General features: G+C 45.9%; 1 protein-coding gene across 1 annotated transcript; it reads left to right on the plus strand.

Annotated features, from left to right (window-relative positions):
* Window positions 1-3,930: 3,930 nt before the first annotated feature.
* THNSL2 (threonine synthase like 2) lies at window positions 3,931-18,813 on the plus strand. The gene is made up of 9 exons (XM_014574553.3): window positions 3,931-4,132; window positions 6,081-6,316; window positions 7,728-7,922; window positions 9,164-9,316; window positions 11,094-11,324; window positions 12,246-12,394; window positions 14,540-14,665; window positions 15,514-15,665; window positions 17,644-18,813. Exons 2-9 carry the CDS (start codon window positions 6,094-6,096, stop codon window positions 17,846-17,848), a joined length of 1,434 nt encoding a protein of 477 aa, XP_014430039.2. The 5' UTR covers window positions 3,931-4,132; window positions 6,081-6,093; the 3' UTR covers window positions 17,849-18,813.
* Window positions 18,814-20,459: the final 1,646 nt, after the last annotated feature.

Here is a 20,459-nt window from a genome sequence, read left to right on the forward strand (position 1 = left end):
CTCTGGCTTTTTGCTGCCCCCCTGTGGTCATTATACAATAAAACTGTCCCTGTGAGCAGAGCCCTCCCTTTCCATGTTATGAGCAACAATTACATTCCAGCCACACCCTGTTGTCCTGGCACAACCAACCCCTTACTTTGCTTTAAGATATAATAAGAGGAAGCTGCATACCAAATTTGGTGGTCCTAGCTCTTTCTGTTTAGGAGTTCTTGAACAAACAGACAGACAGATTCACTCACAGACAGACAAGCTCTCTCAAATATATAGCAGACTAGGACTGCATATTCCAACCCAAGCAGGGAGCAAGTTCTCTTCAAACTAACTAGCTCCCAAGGAGAGAGTCACAAGGCCAGGTAAAGCATTACATCAGCACAGCGTGGGCCAGTCTTGTAGCTGGTGCAAACTGGTGTTGTTCCACAGACTTCAGTAGCGCCTTGCCAAGCCACACCAGCTGGGGACCTGACCTTCAGCATTAGAGCACAGAGTAAAAGCAGGTTTGGAGAATGTGGCAGCAACAGACGACTCTGGACAAATAGATTTGGGGCTCACCAAACTCAGGGATTCATTCACGGCTTCTAGCCTGATTCTGAGGGGTGAGCACTTGCAGCCCCGCTGAGAGTAACTCAAGGCCACCTCTCAAGTTCAGGCTGCTAGGGATCATACCCTCATAATTCATTTCTGGGCTCCCCTTCCTCTCAGGGTGCTCTGAGAGAGTCAGAAATTTGCAGGCCAGCCTGAGAAACCTCTGAGAAGCCCAAATGTGCGGTTGAAATTGGTACAGTGTGGCTAATGGTTCGTTGTATTGCAGGTGTTGTTGTGTGACCACCCTGCACCTCAGTTTCCCCAGCTGTAACAATGAGGGTAACAATACTTACCTCCTTTCTAAAATGCTGTGTAGGCCTCAGCAGGATCATGAAAATTAAATGTGTACACAGGCACCCATCTATGTTCTGTAAGGGTATGTCTACACCACCACCCTAGTTCGAACTAGGGTGGTTAATGTAGTCATTCGAAGTTGCAAATGAAGCCCGGGATTTAAATATCCCGGGCTTCATTTGCATCTTGCCGGGCGCCGCCATTTTTAAATCCCCCTTAGTGCGGACTCCGTGCCCGCGGCTACACGTGGCACAGAGTAGGTAGTTCGAATTAGGCTTTCTAATTCAAACTACCGTTACTCCTCATGGACATCCAGCTAAGTAAACTCATGCCGAACCATGGATGGTGCGGGGCCAGAGAGGGCCGTGCTAGAGCTGCTCGACCTGTATAGCAAAATGCTTCAAGTATCAGAGGGGTCGCCGTGTTCGTCTGAATCTGCAAAAGCGGTGAGGAGTCCTGTGGCACCTTATAGACTAACCGAAGTGTAGGAGCATAAGCTTTCGTGGGCAAAGACCCACTTCGTCAGATGCATGCAGTGGAAATTTCCAGAGGCAGGTATAAATATGCAGGCTAGGATCAGGCTGGAGATGACGAGGTGGATCCAATCAGGGAGGATGTTTGCGCCACATGGCACTGTGTATGGAAGTGGCGGTTGCTGCCACCTAGTGTTTAATAAGAACAGTATATGTTGCTCTGGCAGAATAAAGCTGGGGAGGGAAAACTTTTTTGGGTCGGGGCCACTGACCCACAGAAAAATCAGTTGGGGGCTGCACAAAAGTGAGAAGCCAGAAAACCCCCCACCCCAATACAAACACTCACTGATGTGGCCTCTGAGTGAGAAGTAGAAAGACTCCCCACATGCCCCTCTTACACCAGGGCCTAGAGGGGCCCATGCAAGTAGATGTTATGTGCTCTAGCCCCATGGTTAGGCAACAGGGGACTGGAGTACCAGCATCAGTTCCCCAATGCTGCGGGGAGGGGGAACCATGAGCCCAGGGGCTGGATCCAGGCAAACTGGGGGCCACATGAGGCCCCCGGGCCTGAGATTCCCCATGCCTGGAATAAAGGATATAGTGGCTGGCTGGGTTCGGTTTTGTGGTTACATTATTTGAGGCCTGCAGCATCTGTTCTTTGAGGTTGACAGACTATTGGTTTGCTTGGAGTTTCTGGTTCCCCTCAACCTAAATATCATTAGCCATCCCCAACCTTGCTCCTTCCCCTCCCTTCCCCGCAACCTTGCCTTTACATAATTGTGGAGGATGAAGGGAGCTAACAAATCAAATCCATCTTAATACAGCCAAAGAACGGCGCACTCTCCCCTCCCCCACAATCATGTACACAGATTTCTTTTTTTTCATCAAGAAAAACACCTAACAACCTAGGAAATGAAGTACCAAAAATAATTAACATGACATGAAGGCTGGAGGCTTACGCACTAAAAATAGGGTTGCCAGTTGTCCAGTATTGAACCGGACAGTTTGGTATTTTTGCCTCCTGTCCAGTAAAAATATTCATTACATCACAATCTACATTACATCTTATTTAGAAAAAAATGGACATTTATATTTTCTCGTTTATATTTTTTCAATTTGATTCCTGAACGGAAAGCTCATATACCGGACTGTCTGGTTCAAAACCATACTGGCAACCCCACCAGTATTTTCTGATTTTTTTCCCGGCCAGGAGGCAAAAATTCTGGGCTGTCCGGTTCAAAACAGAGGCAGGGTTCTGCAGGCGAGATGTCCGGCCTGTGCAGGGAGGCAAGATGGCTGGCAGCTGCCAGCAGCCTGTTAGGGCCAAAAAGCCTCCCCATGCATTAATGGCCATGCTGCCTTTTTTTTTTTTTTTTTTTTTTTATGCTTTGCTTTGCTTTGCTTAACAACTCTTGGGGGTCTTCTACTCCCAGGGTCTTTTTTGTTTGTTTTGCTTAACAACTCTCAGGGTCCTTTTTTTTTATTCGGTATTTTTTCTGAAACCATCTGGCAACCCTAACTAAAAAGTGAGGAAAGGCAAATGTGATGACTGGGTGGGTACACAAACCAATTCCTTTTGTTCACAGGCATTATGATACAGCCTTTAAATGTGTGCTCACTGGTTACATAAAGTATTTGGGGAGTATTTAAGATTGCAGCAAATGGTGTATTATTTACAATTATCTGAGAAGCAGTATGTAATCACATACTTACCGTCATCATGTAAAGGCCCAAGGACAGTGGAGCTGTGGGAACAGCCCTTGCTTCTGTAGTTCGTTACTTTTGCATGCTTAATGGTGCAACTTTAGGCCTGGTCTGCACACAGTGTTTGTTCTGATTTAGCTATTTTGGTTAGGGGGGGCTGCTTTAAACCAATATGGTGAAAACAGTACAACCACTGCTGTGAATGTCGTTACACCAGCGCAAAGTTGCCTACCCCAGGATAATTTTATTTCCCCAAATTAAGGCGTATAAGTTATACAGGCATAACTCCATTCATACTAGGAGGTTCTGCTTTAGCTATAGTAGTTCTCTATAGTGAAAGCAGTAACATAACTGTATATTGACCAGCCCTCAGTGTTGCACTACTACTTTTTGCATTCAATAGCCCTGGTCTGTTGTCAGTTGTGTGCAGGGGTATAACCAGTCCATCTTTGTAGTTGCAAACTCTGCTTGGCAGAAGGGTTACCCAAGAGCAGATTTTGGCTGATCATTTCCAAAGACCCTAGGGATTATACTTGAGCTATACCTGGGAGCTAAGGCTGAAGTGAAGACAAGCCTTAAACTGATGGACGAAAAAGAAGCAAGAAAGAGAGGAGGAATTGTCTTGTGGTTAAGGCAGGGGGTTGGTCTGAGTGCCACTGAAAGGGCACAGTGAACCCTGTGTGTGCGCGCCACTAGAGGGGACAGTGTGTGTGTGTGTGTGTGTGTGTGTGTGTGTGTGTGAGTGTGGAGTTCTTCATTAATTGTCTGTAATGAATCCAAAGATCCCTGGAGGGATGGAAATGCAAAGGTTATTTATGCCGACTTTTGGCTTACCGCTGGCTGGAGGGAGGCCTATTTACAGGGGAACCGGCCGCCTCCAGGAGAGGTGGAGCGGGGGCAGTTTCCCGGGAGCACACACAGGAGGAGGCTGGCTTGCAGCGGGGAGCGAGAACGGCTTGTTGCTGGCTGGCAAACGAAGCAGAGCTCGGTGAATGCCGGGGGCTCTCGGTTTTGCTCTCCCCCGGAGTCCAGGCGGCGTGTGCAGTGGGTGGCCGACGCGTCCTGCCTTGCTAGTTATAGTAAGTGCCCCCCGGCACCTCGGGGAGGGCCAGGGCGGCTCTGTCTGGGTAGAGCCGAGAGCGCTGCTTGGAGCGGAGGGGTCGCTTTCTGCTGCCGGGCACCCTGGCAGCCAGCTGGCTCTCGCGCTCTGCGGGACTGGCTGCCGGTCGGGGCTCAGCAGCCAACGCTGCAGGGATCTGAAGCCGGGACCTGGCCGGGGTATTTGCCCCGGCTCCTGCCCCCCTCTCCGGCAGAAGCGTTGGGGCGCGCGGGGCTGCGAAACGCTGCAGCCGCAGCTGGCAAGAGCGGGCGCGCCCCGGGCTGGGCGAAGCATGGATCGGTCGGGGCTGCGGCCACGACCGGGTCGCTCCCGCCGGCGCGGTTCTGCCGGTCCCATGGAATTGGGGTTTGAACCGACCCGTGATTGTGCATCAGAAACTGGAACGCCAGAATCGCCCCTCCCCCAGACCCTCTGGGGAATCCAACACATCTGGACTCCTGGGGACCCCGGTCTGCATTTTGGGAGGGAGGGGTAAAAAAAAAAAGAGTCACTGAAAAAAATTCTTCCCGGCTCTGACTGAGCTCTCCAGGTGGGGCAGGGACACCTCGCGCTGCAAGCGTGAATTGGGAAGGGTATGGGCTTGCCCTAGTCATGGACTCGTTGTGTTAGGCGCTGTACAGAGGTGGAGCAACAAAAATGGGCCCGGCACTAAGTTGCTTCCAGTCTTAGACAATGCAAATTATAACACGATGAGATTTTTAAAAATGAGTTTAGGCTCTTTTTGGTTGTTTTCAGTGTTTATATTTTCCAGCTTTAATTTAACAAAACAAAACAACCCTCCCTCCCACTCCTACCGCCCCCCCCGCCCCCGATTTTCCAATGAAAGCTAAGAGTCCGAGGCATTCATATGTGCTGGGATGTAAAATATCATTTTAAAAGTTAATCGTTTAAATGGCAACAATTATGTTGTTTAAATAGTTAACTGATTACAATGAGAGAGGCTGTGACTGGGCTGGGATTGAACAGTTGTTGAGGCGCTGTTTGGCTGGCCCAGGGGTTAGCAGTTAAGCTGGGTGAACCAGGAAGACTGATGCTCACCGATTAACTGGTTAATATTTTACATCCCTAATGCAAGGCCCGAAGGGACCTCTCTATCTAGTCTGTCCACCTGCTTAGCATAGGCCTTGGAACTTCCCTTCAAATAATTCCTACAGCAGATCTTTTAGAAGAAACATCCAATCTTGATTTTTAAATTGCTAGCCATGGAGAATCCACCATGTCCCTTGGTGGATTCCACTACTTAATGATTCTCACTGTGCTCAATGTATGAATAATCTATATTTGTAAGTATTAAAAAGTTACTATAATGTAAGTGTTGCAACTGTGCACATTGTGGTTCCCAACTATAAAATAATTTAAATAATACTGGTCCCAATCTTGAAACAAATGCCTGTCAGTCCTCAAAATAATAACTGGAAATTCTTAATCTGTATAATTAATACACAATCTAACAATCCCAGCAACAGGCAGATGCAATACCAAGAGAAGCATTTCTCTATCCTTCTCCAAATTAATCTCCCCGCCCTCATAGAACATGCAGGGTTCCTCTAATGGGGCCAGAGAATCCTGGCCTGAGACTACCCCTTGCACTTCTAGGCTACGTCTACACTGGCCCCAAATTCCGGAAAAGGGATGCAAAGCAGGTAAGTCAGCATAGGGAAATCCACGGGGGATTTCCCTATGCTGACTTACCTGCTTTGCATCCCTTTTCCGGAATTTGGGGCCAGTGTAGACGTAGCCCTAGAGTACTAGTTGGAATCAGTCCTGAACCCAGTCTTGTTCCTAGTTTCCATGACACTGATCAGTAAAGGGCACAGCAGCATCCACAAAACACCTGTCTGTCTGTCATGAGCTATCCCAGACTGCTCTGCCAGGGGGCCCTAGTGTAACTGCCACGTCTCTTGCAGCGACGCTGGAAACATGAGGTACATCAGCACTCGAGGAGAAGCCGGAAGCGTTGACTTTGAAGGAGCCCTCTTTTCTGGCTATGCCCCGGATGGTGGCCTTTACATGCCCAAGGAAATCCCTACCCTGGACTATCACACCCTGCGAACATGGAGTACCTTCTCCTATCCAGAACTGGTGAAAGAGCTGAGTTCCCTCTTCATCTCCTCTGAACTCATCCCACGGAAAGAGCTGAACGGTAAATGGAAACTGAACTGCAGTGCAAGCAGCCTGCTGTAGGGGTCGCTCGGTTTGTAGCAAAGATTTAGAGGAGCCTGTTACCTTGCCTTGTATTAACCCATCATCCTAATAACCTTGATCCTCACTGGACCTGTACAGGCCCTTAGTGGCCAGAATCTGCATAGTTATTTTAATATTACTCTGCTCTTTCTCCCCTCCAATTGTGTCATCAACTTGGTCTTGTCATCACACTAGCTTATTGGAGATCTGCTCCTCTTGTGAAGACAAGCGGAAAAGTCACCAAATCCTGTCTGTCTGCCTATAAATGTCATTCTCTGAAAGGGTCAATGCAGTTTCCTAGGTTACTGTAGAAAGGGACATCTCTACTGCAAGTGGATGCAAATACAGTGTATCTAATGCTACAGTATCAGTGGTACTGGGCACTAGGAATGTAAAAAGTCAGTTAAAAAGGTAACCACTGAAAATCCTAGCGGTTGCATGGTTACACAAGCTGCAGGCTCTGCAGTATAAAACTTAAATAAACTTTATACTGCAGAGCCTTCAGTGAAGCCTCCTTGGGATGAGGAGGGTTCACTGTAGGCTCTGGAGCTCCTGCCATCCCTGCTCCTGGGGAGCCAGCATGTAACCTGCAGTGGGGGAGGAGGAGGCAAGCTGGCCATGGACAGGGGTTGCTCTGGCCAGGTAATCGGAGCAGCCCCTGTCTGCAGTGGCTTCTATGGGGCTGGAGCAGTCCCCGTCTAGGGCAGGTGGGAAGCTGCTCCAGCCCCTATGGTTAACCAAAACCGGTAAGTGTTACCCATTTAGGGTGATGCTTACCGGTTAGCCGGTTAACCTTTCACATCCCTTCGGGGCATCTCTGTGTTGTCTGCTGCAGCCTCAGCCCACACTGCTGTTCCATATAGAAAACTCCTTTTAAGAACATGGGAGAGTATCATATGGGCCCTTTGCTGTATCAGAGGGTGAGCATGGAAAAGATACGCTGGCTCTGTCACCTTTGTAGCTTCCCAGCCCACAAACGTGTTTAAGTCTCGGCTTGACAAAGTACTGGCCAGGTTGATTTAGTTGGGATTGGTCCTGCCTAGAGCAGAGGGCTAGACTTGATGACCTTCTGAGGTCTCTTCCAGCTCTATGGTTCTATGATTCTATGATTCTGCGATAACGTTATGTGCACCATTATGGAGGTGGTGTCCTACATCACATATTAGAGCACATAACAAAATTCATTCTGCACATGTGGGGGGAAAATTCAGAGGGAACGCTGCTTCTTGTCTCTCACTTACTGGAGAGTCTTGGGTTTCTCAGTAAAGAGTCTGATGAGCTTGGCAAACCATGGTCATGATGAGGCTGACGTGTTGGAAATTTATTGCTGGTACCTACTGTAACCGTCCTCGTCAACTGCTTCCCTCTAGATCTGATTGACAGGGCCTTCCAGCGGTTCAGACACAAAAACATTGTGAATCTGTCCAGGCTGAAGAACGGGTTGAATGTTTTGGAGCTCTGGCATGGGGTCACTTATGCCTTCAAGGACTTGTCCTTGTCCTGCACTGGTCAGTTTTTACAGTACTTCCTGAAGAAGAGGAAGAAGCACGTCACGATTCTCGTAGGTAGGTTACAGCTGAGCAGATGGATGCAAGCAATGTACTTGGCATTTTCCCTGGTGCAGGGGCTGCTGAGAGAGTACAATGGCCTTATGTGGGTCTGCTGCACTGGGCTATATATTATATGGACTCTATTCTCCTGTTAGTGCTTGTGAATGGAACTGGGTTGTTAACTAGTATGTAAGCCTCCAGGATTATCTCCAGAACACAGTGGCTAATATGCCTCACTTGACCTATAGAGGGCATCTTTCATAGGCACTGACTCCATGCATGCTCTGGGGTTGGAGCACCCATGGAAAAAAGATTAGCAGGTGCTTGGCACCCATTTGCAGCCAACATCTCCTTCTCTCCCAACTCCTCCTGACCACTGACAGCCCTGCCAATTAATTCTTCCTTCCTCTCTCCCAGTGCCTCCACCTGCCACAATCTGCTGTTCTACTGCGGGTGGGTGGCTGTGGGAGGGAGAGGAGCGGGGACAGGACATGCTCAGCAGAGGGGGTGAGAAGAGGTGAGCAGGAGTGGGGTGGGGCTGGAAGCTGGAGAAGGCAGGATTGGTGTGGAGGGGTGAGGGAAGGGATCAGGTGGGGTCGGAGCCTGTGGCAGAATGGGAAGTTGAGCAGCCCCTGGGTCTGCAGGCAGCTGCCATCAATGGCATCTTTACTGCATCAGCCTCCCATTCAGTACTTGATGCCTCTGCTGAGACCAGCAAGGTTGCCACTGGTGGTGGTGGGTTGTGATGTAGACATTTGGGCTGAGTTTCCATTGTTGGGTGCCGGGTACTAGGGATGTTAGAGTGTAATTGAATAGCTGTGTAACCGCTGTAGCCACACTAACCACTCTAGCCTGCCCTCCTCACCCTCCGCGATGCTGCCTCTCTATCAGAGGCAGTAGCGCAGGGGCAGGCAGATTCAGTGCTCATCGGTAGCCTACTTAAAGCCAGCTCCTCATAGGCACCGGCTCCCTTCCTCCCCGCCAATGTATCTGATACAGAGGCAGCAGGGGGGAGGAGAGTGTGTGTAGTCAACAAGAGTAACCAGTAAGCCCAGGTTTATCGGATAATCGTGTAGTTGACTACACGTTGACATCCCTACCGTGTACCTGGCACGAACCAAAAATATCCCGACCTGCTGACTGCAGCCTTCTTCTGTGTGAGAACACACACTTGGCTGAGCTTTCCATCATCAATTAACCTTTCATTAATAGATATCACTCAGATTTTTCTCCTTGATTATGTTCATGTGTTACAGGAACTTCAGGAGACACTGGCAGCGCGGCAATTGAAAGCGTGCGAGGGGAAAGCAGTATGGACATCTTTGTTCTATTACCCAAAGATCTCTGCAGCCAGATACAAGAGCTGCAAATGACGACGGTGATCGAGGAGAACGTCCACGTGTTCACTGGTTTGCATGTCTTTGGGTGACCTACTTTATACTGTTGCTGGGTGGATGCTAACGTCAATCCCAATGTTTACTGGCCAGTAATTCTAGAAAGTCTCGGGGGGATTGTGTTATACCCAGCTCCCACTATGGCCGTACCATGTTGGGCTATCAGACAGCACAACTTGCATTCAGAATTGTTGTAGCAATGCGGGTTCCAGGATATTAGAGAGACAAGGTAGGTGAGATAATATCTTTTTGTGACGGGATCCCCGTGGGGTGCAGCCTCAGACTGTGGAGCCCCTGTAGCCCGCTGAACTCTCTACAGCCTGGGATGTCTTTCACAATGCCTTGCTAGCGACCAGCAGCAACCCCTCCAGGTCCTGTTATCACTCAGCACCACCACATGTGGAGCCCTACCCCCAACAAGATTGCATGAATGCTCCCAGAGCCACTCAGGAATCCCTCAGAGTAAGGCAACAGCCACATTTCCTTCCCCCAACCCCCCAATTCCCAGCACTGCACATCAGGGATATGCTGTCTGATTTATGAATGGGTTCACCAGAGTCAATTTGCCACATATGTACAGATTCACAGGTAAAGATAAACAGTGAAACAAGTGTATTGACTTCAGCAATAGAATTTAAGTGACTATATGTGTTAGACAAAAAGAGTAGTTCTAAATATAGCCACCCAGTCTAAACGCTCAGCTCTCTGAAACTGCATACCAACAAGACCCAGCAGTTTTTCTCACTTCGCTGGATATTGAAATTGACTAATTTTCAAATACCAGAGCCATGAAACTGACCAAAATGGACCTTGAATTTGGTAGAGCCTTACTCATGACTCCCTTTGGCCCAGGCAGCACTCTGAGGGTACGTCTACACAGCAATATTAATTTGAAATACCTAGTGTTATTTTGAAATAACTTAGTCTGGGTATGTCTATTCATCAAAGTTATTTTGGGATACTCAGAGGTATCCCGAAATAGCTACCCCACATCTTCACAAGCCACCATTATTTCAGAATATTTTTTGAAATAATGGGTGTGCTGTTTCAGCATCCCGGTAGCCCTCATTCCACAAGGGTTAAGGAATGTCTCGAAATAGCACTTTATTTCAAAATAAGCTACACAATTTGCATAGCTCAAATTACATATCTTATTTCGAATTTAGAGTGCAGTGTAGACATAGCCTCTGTGTCTACACAGCAGGCAGTTATTTCAAAATAATGTTGAAATACTGACAAGTGGGAGGACTTCTTACTACCACTCCTGTAACCCTCATTGTGCAAGGATTAAGGGAAGTCGGAGGAAGAGTGCTCTATTTTGAAATAAGTGCTGTGTAGACACTCCTAATTTCGAAATAAGCTATTTAAACTTAAACTACACAATTGACATAGGTCAACTTGCGTGGCTTATTTTGAGTTAAGCCCTGCTGTGTAATGCGACCTGAGTTACCGAACAAAACTGGAAGCCACGTCCTGACTCTGCTGATGGTTCATAACATTGGAATAAGCTAGAAATGGGCCTGAACCAGAAACCCAGATCCAAATGCCCTTAAAAGTTGGGAATTCTTGAGTACCTCAGAATTAGAACCTCATCTGGATCCAAATATTGCTGTTGGACTTCTCTCTGTGTGATGACTGAACCAAACCCCAGCTCCATACTCCAGTTTGATGGCTGGAATTACCTTTCAGTCTTGAATCCCATTAGTAGATGAAAACATAGGCATAAAATATGTCACCAATTTCAGTAACATTTTTATTAATGCTCCTGACTATGATGTCCTCTTTTCCGCAGCTCTTGGAAACAGCGATGAAATTGATGAACCAATCAAAGAATTGTTTGCTGATGCAGATTTTGTCAGACAACACAATCTGATGAGTTTGAACTCAATCAACTGGTCCCGGGTTATGGTGCAGATCGCTCACTACTTCTACGCTTACTTTCAGTGCACTCCATCCATGGACGTGACTCCACTGCCAACTGTGGAAATCGTTGTACCAACGGGGGCTGGAGGAAATGTCACAGGTAAGGTGGGGGGGAAAAGACATTCTTTGGGCCTTAAAACAGCAAGCAGCTTGAGATGAAAAGGGAGGTTGTGTTTTATTTTTTGTGGAGGGATAGCTCAGTGGTTTGAGCATTGGCCTGCTAAACCCAGGGTTGTGAGTTTAATCCTTGTGGAGGCCATTTGGGGCAAAAATTTGTCAGGGATGGTACTTGGTCCTGCTGAGAAGGCAGGGGACTGGACTCAATGACCTTTCAAGGTCCATTCCAGTTCTAGGAGATAGGCAATCTCCATTATTAAATTAAACACTTACATCATGATTGTTCATATTTAAGTCCCAACAACATTGTTGGTGCCACATGAGGCACAGATAATCCAACACTATGATATGGTGCCATATATAGATATCACGGGAGTGAACACATTAGAAGTACACATGAACAGAATGAGTTGGGTATTAAGGCACCTGGCCAAAAAAAAGGTTCTCTCCACTACTCACCCCCACTTTACGTGAATCGTATCTTTTGTAAAAACAATACAAGGGGATGTGAAAAGTTGCATTCTTGGTAATTGAGGGGCAGCTATCTGAAGCTGCATTAGCAGGGCCCTGGGAGTTCAGTGTCCACATCCAATCGGATGATGCTTTCCATTCAAATGGCCATTCTCAGCACTGTATCTCCTAATATGATGGTGCGGTCCACAAAGATCCTAGAACCAACCATGTTGCAGTTTCTCTTGCTATGAGACTGATCAAATGGAGCATTGCATAGTAGAAACTAGCTTTCTTTGGGTATATTAAACATAGAGCTGCATTATGGAACACAATAATAGCACTTCCTGATAAATTGGCATGAATGGAGGAACAATGATTTCACTGGTAAATCTGCTTTATGAGAGTTTTGTCCTGGAACTAAAGGCCACATTTTTGAATTTTTCTTTCTTAGGTGGATATATCGCACAGAAAATGGGCCTTCCAATCCAACTGGTCGCTGTGGTAAATAAGAACGACATTATCCACCGGGCAATTCAGCATGGAGATTTCTCATTGTCAGAGAGTGTTAAGCCCACCTTAGCTTCTGCAATGGATATTCAGGTAGGTGTCTGGCTAAGAAGGAGAGATCATATAAACTGTGTCGAATGATAGATCTACTAAAGGGCTATGTCTACACTGTAGGCTTTTTGTGCAAAAACTTGCGGTGCGTCTACACTGCATCAGTGTTCTTACGCAAGTAAATTTACAGTAAAGCATCAGAAAAGAGGGCTTCTTGCGCAAGAGTTATTCTTCTCTCCATGAGGAATAAGCCCTCTTGTGCAAGAGCTCTTGAGCAAGAAGGCAGAGTGGTCGGGCCACATGGGTTTCTTACGCAAAACACCCCTGTGGCTAAAATGGCCATCAGAGCTTTCTTGTGCAAGAGAGCATCCACACTGCCATGGATGCTCTTGCGCAAAAGCACATCTCTTGCGCAAAAGCACATGGCAGTGTGGACGCGCTCTTGTGCAAGACTTTTTGTGCAAGAGCTCTTGCGTAAAACAGTTCTTGTGCAAGAAGCCTGCAGTGTAGACGTAGCCAAGGTGTTTTGCTATCCATGTTTCGTTATATGTCGGCTCTTACACCACACTCAGCAGTGCGGAGTCTGGGGGCCTGCCGGTAGTGCATGAAGTGATGAGACTAACATGTCGTGTGTGGTTCATTCTCCCTCTGTCTCCCTAGGGAGAGAATTGTGCGTGCAGTGTGGTGCTTTGGTGGGGGTTGTTTTGTTTGGTTTACATGTTGCTGTGTGTTGATAGTACCAGTGGCGGGTTGGAGAAGTGCCACTGGCATTCGGAGAAGGTGAGGAGAGTTGTGATGGTCCATAGTCTCTAATAGGCCATTCCACAGCCTCAGACCATCTTCGAGGCAGCCCTGTCTCCTGTACAGACGAGCTTCTCCTCTGTGCTCCATTGGGTCTGAGAAGTGGAGTAAGTCCATGTTGTTCATCCAGGAGTTCAATGAAAAAGCCTGGGTCTTATTCTTTGCCAAGTTGTCCTCTTTGTTTTGTCTTCCTGTTGTATCCTTGGGCTGGCCACCATTAAAACATTGGGTTGACTCAGCTACGTTGCACAAGGGTGTGAAAATCCCCACACCTAAGTGATACAGTTAAGCAGCCCTAACTCCTCAGTGTAGACAGCACAAAATTCTCTTTCCACCTACCTACCACTTTCCGGGAAGAATTTTCTCCATATAATCAGTGTCTACACTGAAGTGCTATAGCTGTGCGGTGGCAGCGTTTCAAGAGTAGCCAAACCCCTAGATTTTAAGCTCTCTAGGTTGGGACTTCTCTTTCTTTGTTCATACAATGCCTAGCACAAGGGGGGGGGGGCTACTCTTTGTCTCCCATTCCTAGAAACTCCCACAATAATGCCATCTACAATATTTCCCATTGTGTTCGTGGTTTTCCTGCTGCCGTTTCCAGTTCTGATGAGCAACCGGACTGAGACCAGTCCCTTAAAGAGTATCTTCCGTATCAGCTAGTAGAGGGTCATCAGAGGGATACCTACTTTGTTATGTTTCTTCAAACAAGAGAAATTACAAATAAGGATTTAGAGAAATAGTAAACATATACTCCATTCAGCAAACAGCATCCCATTGTTTGCACTGAATGAGGCTGGAGTCCTGTGGAAGGGGTGTAAAGGGAGGGTCAAAAAATAAGCTTTAGCAGAAAAGTCTCTCATGTAGACATTCCATTCCCTCCAAATGTGAAATGAGCTGTGAATTGTTTTCTAGGAGGACTCAAGAGGGGTAGACTTGTTAGTCTGTAACTTTAAGAACAAGGAGCACCGGAATGCCATGGGGCCACGGGAATACTCGTTGTTTCTAGGAGGAGCAATTCCAATAATAACAGTAGTGTACAGGAAAAACTTAAACAACAAATAATCTGGTAGCACTTTAAAGACTAGCAAAACATGTTGTAGATGCTATCATGAGCTTTCATGGGCACAGCCCACTTCTTCAGAGGACTGGAGTGTTGGAAGGAATGTACAGGTCTGTGCAAACTTCTTTGCAGATAGCCTGGATGGAGCCAGGTAGCTGGACTTTTCCACTTTGGCTGAAATATGCAAGGAGCTGAACATCTGCAATTCCCACTGAGCGCACAGGAAGTCCTAAGCACGAAGTGTCGCATTAGAGATCACTGGTGCTGCAGCTTCTGAATTTGACTCTCAGTTGATGGAGGCTCATGTGTAGTGTGTCTTTTTATAGGCTCCGTACAATGTGGAGAGGATCTTGTGGCTGCTTTCGGACTGTGATGGCAGCCTGATTAAAACTCTGATGGAACAGTTTTACATGTCGAGAAGCCTGACCCTGCCAGAAGAATTACACAGAAAGGTCAGTCTCTGCATGTGTGTGTGCAGAGCAAATACTTTTCTATCATATTTTAAAAAAAAAGCTGTTTTCAGAACAGATATTAATGTTGCAAGTGTTTTGAAGATGTCATGTCGTCTGACACTTAAAATACAGGTATCTATCGATTTGGGGTGATGGAAGACAGGAGTGTAAAAAAACCTATGTGCATAGTAATCTTGTCATATAATCCTTTTTTAAAAAAATACAATTCTTTTGTTTGGATTTAATCATTCCCCTGCAATCCTAGAAACCCTAGTGCAGTAGAATGTGATTTATTAGCACAATGGGCCAAATCCAATGTAATTTCACTGACCAAGACTCTGATCCAGCATAGCTGTTAAACAAATATGTAACCTTAAATTTGTAGTGGTTCTATGGATTTCGTTGGGACTACATGCGTGCATAACCTTATAAGCCAGAGCTTTGGTGAATCCAGCATCCAGTGTGGGGAAAACAGAAAGCAAAAAGTAAACCCATCACATATGTCAGAGGGTTCTTTGGGTGGTTTGGGATTGATATCCTCAAGTACCAGCATCAGTTACATTGTGTCCCCCACACAGTGCAGTGATTAACCAACAGAGCTGGGTGTGCAAAAAAGCCTGGATAGGCTGGGTTGACCCAGATGATGACATTAATGTGTCCATCAGCCATGCTTCTGTGTCTTGCATTCAAGATACTAACAAATAAGAAGGACTTACATATAAGTGGTGACATCACAATACATTTCTTTTTGAATGATTTGACATGGCTTTGCAAATTCCACTGTGGTTTTTGTGTCTGATTGGGGTGTTTCCTGTGGCTTTTTTTCACCCCTCTCTGTGGATCTCCAGCTTTCTGACATCCTGCGCTCATGTTCCGTGTCTGACGAAGATATCGTTCAAGCAATGAGGCGCTGTTGGGAAGAGAACAGCTACCTGTTATGTCCCCACTCAGCTGTGGCTGTTCATTACCATTATAGGCAATTGAAGTGCCATCTTAGCAGGTAAGAAGTGACTAATAGAAAGCCAGATGCCTTTCAGGGAATGGCAGCAGGATAACTTTGGTTATAATCGTTTCATGGGAGGCAATATTTAAGGGCGGGTGTAACACGTTTCAGGCTAGCCTGGTGGGGATCATCGTGGGGTAGATAGAGTCAGGTACTTCTGTCAGTTGGACTGATGTCCCACTCACTTTGGAGTGATGATGCAGCTAAGCCACTCAAGTGCTGATAGTTCTCAGTGCCTCCCCGCAGTCCAAACCTCCCCACATGGCCAGAAAAATGGACAAGTTCTCCTACTGTTCACTGAGAGAAAATCATAGAGGGCTCAGTTTCAGAGGGTTAGCCATGTTCGTCTGTAAGGGTGTATCTACGCTGCACCCTTAGCTCGAAATAAGCTACGCAATTTGAGCTACGCAAATTACCTAGCTTATTTCGAGAGAATTTCAAAATAGCTTATTTTGTAATTTGGCACGGTCTCTATTCCTAAACGTCCCTTAATCCTTGTGGAACGAGGTTTACAGTGACCTCGGAATAGTGAGCCCATTATATTTTGAAATAACGGGCTCATTCAAAAGACACGGAATAGCTATTTTGGGATACTGGAAATATTTTGAAATAGTGCTGGAGTGTAGATGTACCCTAATAGAAAATAATTAAGAAACAACAAATAGTGCTGCAGCACCTTAGAGACTAACAAAAAATGTAGATGATATCATGAGCTTTCATGGGCACAAGCCCTTGTTCAGGTGAATGGAGTTCAAGGGGTCCAAATTCCACATAAATAGCAGAGAAAGAGAGGGGATGGGGAGGGAAAGGAAAGGAGAAATAAAATGGGAAAAGAATAGTCAGAACTTCCATGCTAAATGAAGCTAATAGAGAGAGTTCCAAATATTATTAAGTACCTGGTGTTTGATCTTTTATGTCATTAGGATGTAGGTATCAAACGTTACATGAAATTAAGCTCTGCAGCTTCCCTCAAGCTGTTTCTGAAATTGGCTTGTAATTGAGCGACTTCAGCACAAGGTGCTATGGGCCTTTTAGCAACACACACAAGAGGGAACCCTCCTGAGGACAATGAGACTGCAAAGCCCTGCCTGAGATACTGTGTCCTCATGGGTGCTGCCAGCTGGTGTGTATATTGCTAAAACTCAGGCTTGGCTAATCCCATTGGCTGTCTGACATCCAGCCGGTCTGACTCTGAACCGTATCCATGCCTGCTCTCGTTCTCCATGCCATTTACTTCCTTGCTTTCATGTCCTACCTTGACACCAAATGGTGGAACCTGTAGCCACGTGAAGAGATAAGGAACCCCAATAGCCAGTCCATACTCCACTCTAGTCCTGTGGATCACTTCATGATCCTTCATGAACCACACAAGATTTACGCCCTTGCTTATGGCTCCATGAACTTCCCTGACCCATTTCTTCGGCAGCACAAGGGAGGTCCCAGCTCACCTCAGAGTGGGTGCCTCAAGTTGCAGCCTCTCTTCTAGCTCCTACAGAAGCTGTGGCTTCACTTTCCCCCACACCTGATCCACTCACACCCCATCCGTACCTCACTTAGCTGCAGGAAGTCCTTGTGAACCACCTCCTGGCCAAGTCCGCCATCCATCACAGCGGGAGGAGAAAGATGGAGAGGGTGCTCTGGGGCCCTATTTCTAATCCCTTTGCAGATCACACTTCCGGGCATAGTTCCTCTGGGCTGTGTCCATTCATTCCTTACACACCTTTGAGGAGCTGTGGGCGCTTTCTGGAGTTCTCTGCTCAGTGTCCCCCACCTGGCTCCCTCCTTCCTAACCTTTGATACACTCCCTCCTGCCCCCCCCATGTTTTCTTTTTCATTGTCCTCAGAAATCCCAAGCTCAGTGGCTCTGCCTCTCCCTGAGGGGGCGGGCCTTTTTGTTTGGGTTGGGGCTACACCCGACTGGCCCCAGAACCACTGATAATGGTGCTCTTACATCCTATGTCTCTCTCTTCCACAGCAGACCCAGGTGCTGCTTAGCACCCGCCTCGGCAGCGAAGTTCCAGGATGCCGTGCTCAGAGCCAAGCTTGTTCCTGAAGTTCCGCCCGAGATACAAGCTTTAAAAGCGATGGAGACCAGGTCCACCACCCTGACGCGGGAAGACGACTGGGCAAAAACCCTAAGAGACAGAATAGAAGCCGTGGCCAAGCACAGACAAACCTAGGTGGAGTTCATCAGACCCTGAATATGGAATAACTGGGTGGTTGCCTATAAAAGAAAAAGCTGCCTTAGCCCTGGTCCACACTATGGAGTTATTTTGAAATAATTCCCCTTATTTCAAAATACCATCCAGAGCATCCACACTACCAAGCCTGTTATTTTGAAATAAAGGGCTGGTTATTTTGAAATAATAACTCCTGCTTTCCATGAGGAATAATGCTTATTTGGAAATAGAGTTAGTGTGGATGCTCCACTGCTGCTATTTTGAAATAACTGCTCCCCTAGAGTCATTCAGGGTAATTACTTCCCAGTACTTCCTGGGGCTCTAAGTCGAGGTAGAATGCCTGCAATAAGGGAGCCTGCCTCAAACTGATTTCGAGGCTTCCCTGTAGTGTGGATATGCTATTTCGAAATAGTTATTTCGGGCGTTATTTTGAAATGAAATAAATTCCTAGTGTAGACGTGCCCTTAATGATGCTTAAGCTTTCTGCTAGTTTCTCTTCTGTGAAAAGTCCTAATGAACTCGATAGAGGATTATAACATCTCCATATAACACATACCCAAGCAATAGAATTTTATAGCAGGAATATAATTCTTGATCAAATTCTATAGAATGGTTTAGAATGGTTAAAGAAAAGATCTGTCTGTCAAATTCAATCAGGTTTTTAGCATAACTTCAGTAGACTCCAATGTAAACTCTCTGGACCCATATTGATTTTTATCTCTGTTAACATGAAAGGAAAAGTTCTTTTACATTATATTCAAAGTGCCTTACAAACATTAATCATCTAAGTCTTTACACGATTAATATAAGCCCATATCTTGCCTTTCCTAGAGAAAAATCCCTAAAGGAATACAATACAAATTGTTGTAATGATTTTTTTCCCCTGAACAGTTATGTTGTAATTTGAATAAGTGAAAAAAAATTGGTGTCCCAAGTACATATAATAAAATCAGTGCTGAATTCTGGCTTTTGTATCGATTTTTTTAAAAAAAATCTTGATAATGCTCAGAAGCTTCAGGGGGTAGCTGAGTTAGTCTGTTACAGAAAAAAAAGCAACAAATGGTCTGGTGGCACTTTATAGACTAACAAAACATGTAGATGGTATCATGAGCTTTCGTGGGCACAGCCCACGGTCATCTGAAGTGGGCTGTGCCCACGAAAGCTCGTGATACCATCTGCATGTTTTGTTAATCTATAAAGTGCTACCAGATCATTTGTTGGTTTTTTCTTGATAATGCTGAATTTTATCAGTTTCTTTAACTGTCCACCAGAGGGCACAGCAACATAACTTTTTCCTATTTTAAGAGCACATTAATTGAAAGAGTAGGGAGGAGTTGTCACTTCATACTGTTCAAGAGGCCATAAAGAATCTTTGCAGACTTGGATCTCCATTTAGATGTACAAGAAATGCCAGATCATACTTCAACAATACTTGCAGGGACTAATCTTCACAATTCAATATGTGAATTTTTCTGTCGGCGATTGCATGCCTTATTTGCATGCACACATATTGAATGCCTGCAAATGGAGGACTTGCACAGTCATTTACGTGCCCAAATAGTGGCACTGCCCAGGCAGTTGGGGTAATACGACATACAGATTAGACGAGCAGTTTGTCACTCCTGAGTGTGGGCAACGAACTGTCAAATGCAATCTACGGGTATGTCTAGACTGCATTGCTCTTTCAGTATATCGGAAGTGTTCCGAAATAGCAACGCCACATCTCTAAAAGTGCCCGCACCCTATTCCGGCGTCCCTGTAACATTAAGAGATTTGTTGGAATAGTGCCTTACAGCACCAAATTTCAAAATAAGCTCTTTAGATTTAGACTCAGAATAAGCTATGCAAATTGTGTAGCTTATTCTGACAGAAGGGTGCGTCTAGACAGCATCCTAAGTCACATCACTGCAAATAACAGGGAGTTGCCAAAGAAGAAGAGTTTCCAGGTGGGGTAGATGAAGCCATTCCATATCCAAAGAGGACAGGATGTTTTCAGTTAAGGGAAGGTAAGTGCTGTGGGTACTTGGAAGAGCTTGGACTGATATATGGTGAGGCCAACTATATGTAGAATGTTTTTTCCAGTCAACTATATGAGCTCTTGCAAATGGACTATATGGGATTCTCTCTGGTGAAAATTAATTATTTTATTGACACTTGACACATTTTGTGTAAGATTTGTTGTTATTATATAACAATGGTATATGATCTACCTGGTCAAATGGCAATGATATACCTGGTCATATTTTAATCATTTGATGTCACACCAGTGTTGCAAGATATTTATATGCCAGATGTGCTAAAGATTCATATGTTCATTCATGCTTCAACCACCATTCCAGAGAAAATGCATCTGTGCTGATGCCGGGTTCTTCTCGATAACAATCCAATATAGTGTGGACAAATGTGTTCATCTTCATCATCTGAATCAGATGCCTCTAGCAGAAGGTTGATTTCCTTGTTAGCGGTGGTTTGGGTTCCGTAGTTTTGACATTGGACTGTTGCTCCTTTGAGACTTCTGAAAGCATCTTCCACACCTCGATCCTCTCAGATTTTGGAAGGCACATCAGATTCTTAAACCTGGGTTTGACGGCAGTAGCTATCTTTATAAGTC

This window comes from Pelodiscus sinensis, chromosome 5 (genome assembly GCF_049634645.1).
Source record: "Pelodiscus sinensis isolate JC-2024 chromosome 5, ASM4963464v1, whole genome shotgun sequence".
Classification (NCBI taxonomy): Eukaryota; Metazoa; Chordata; order Testudines; family Trionychidae; genus Pelodiscus; species Pelodiscus sinensis.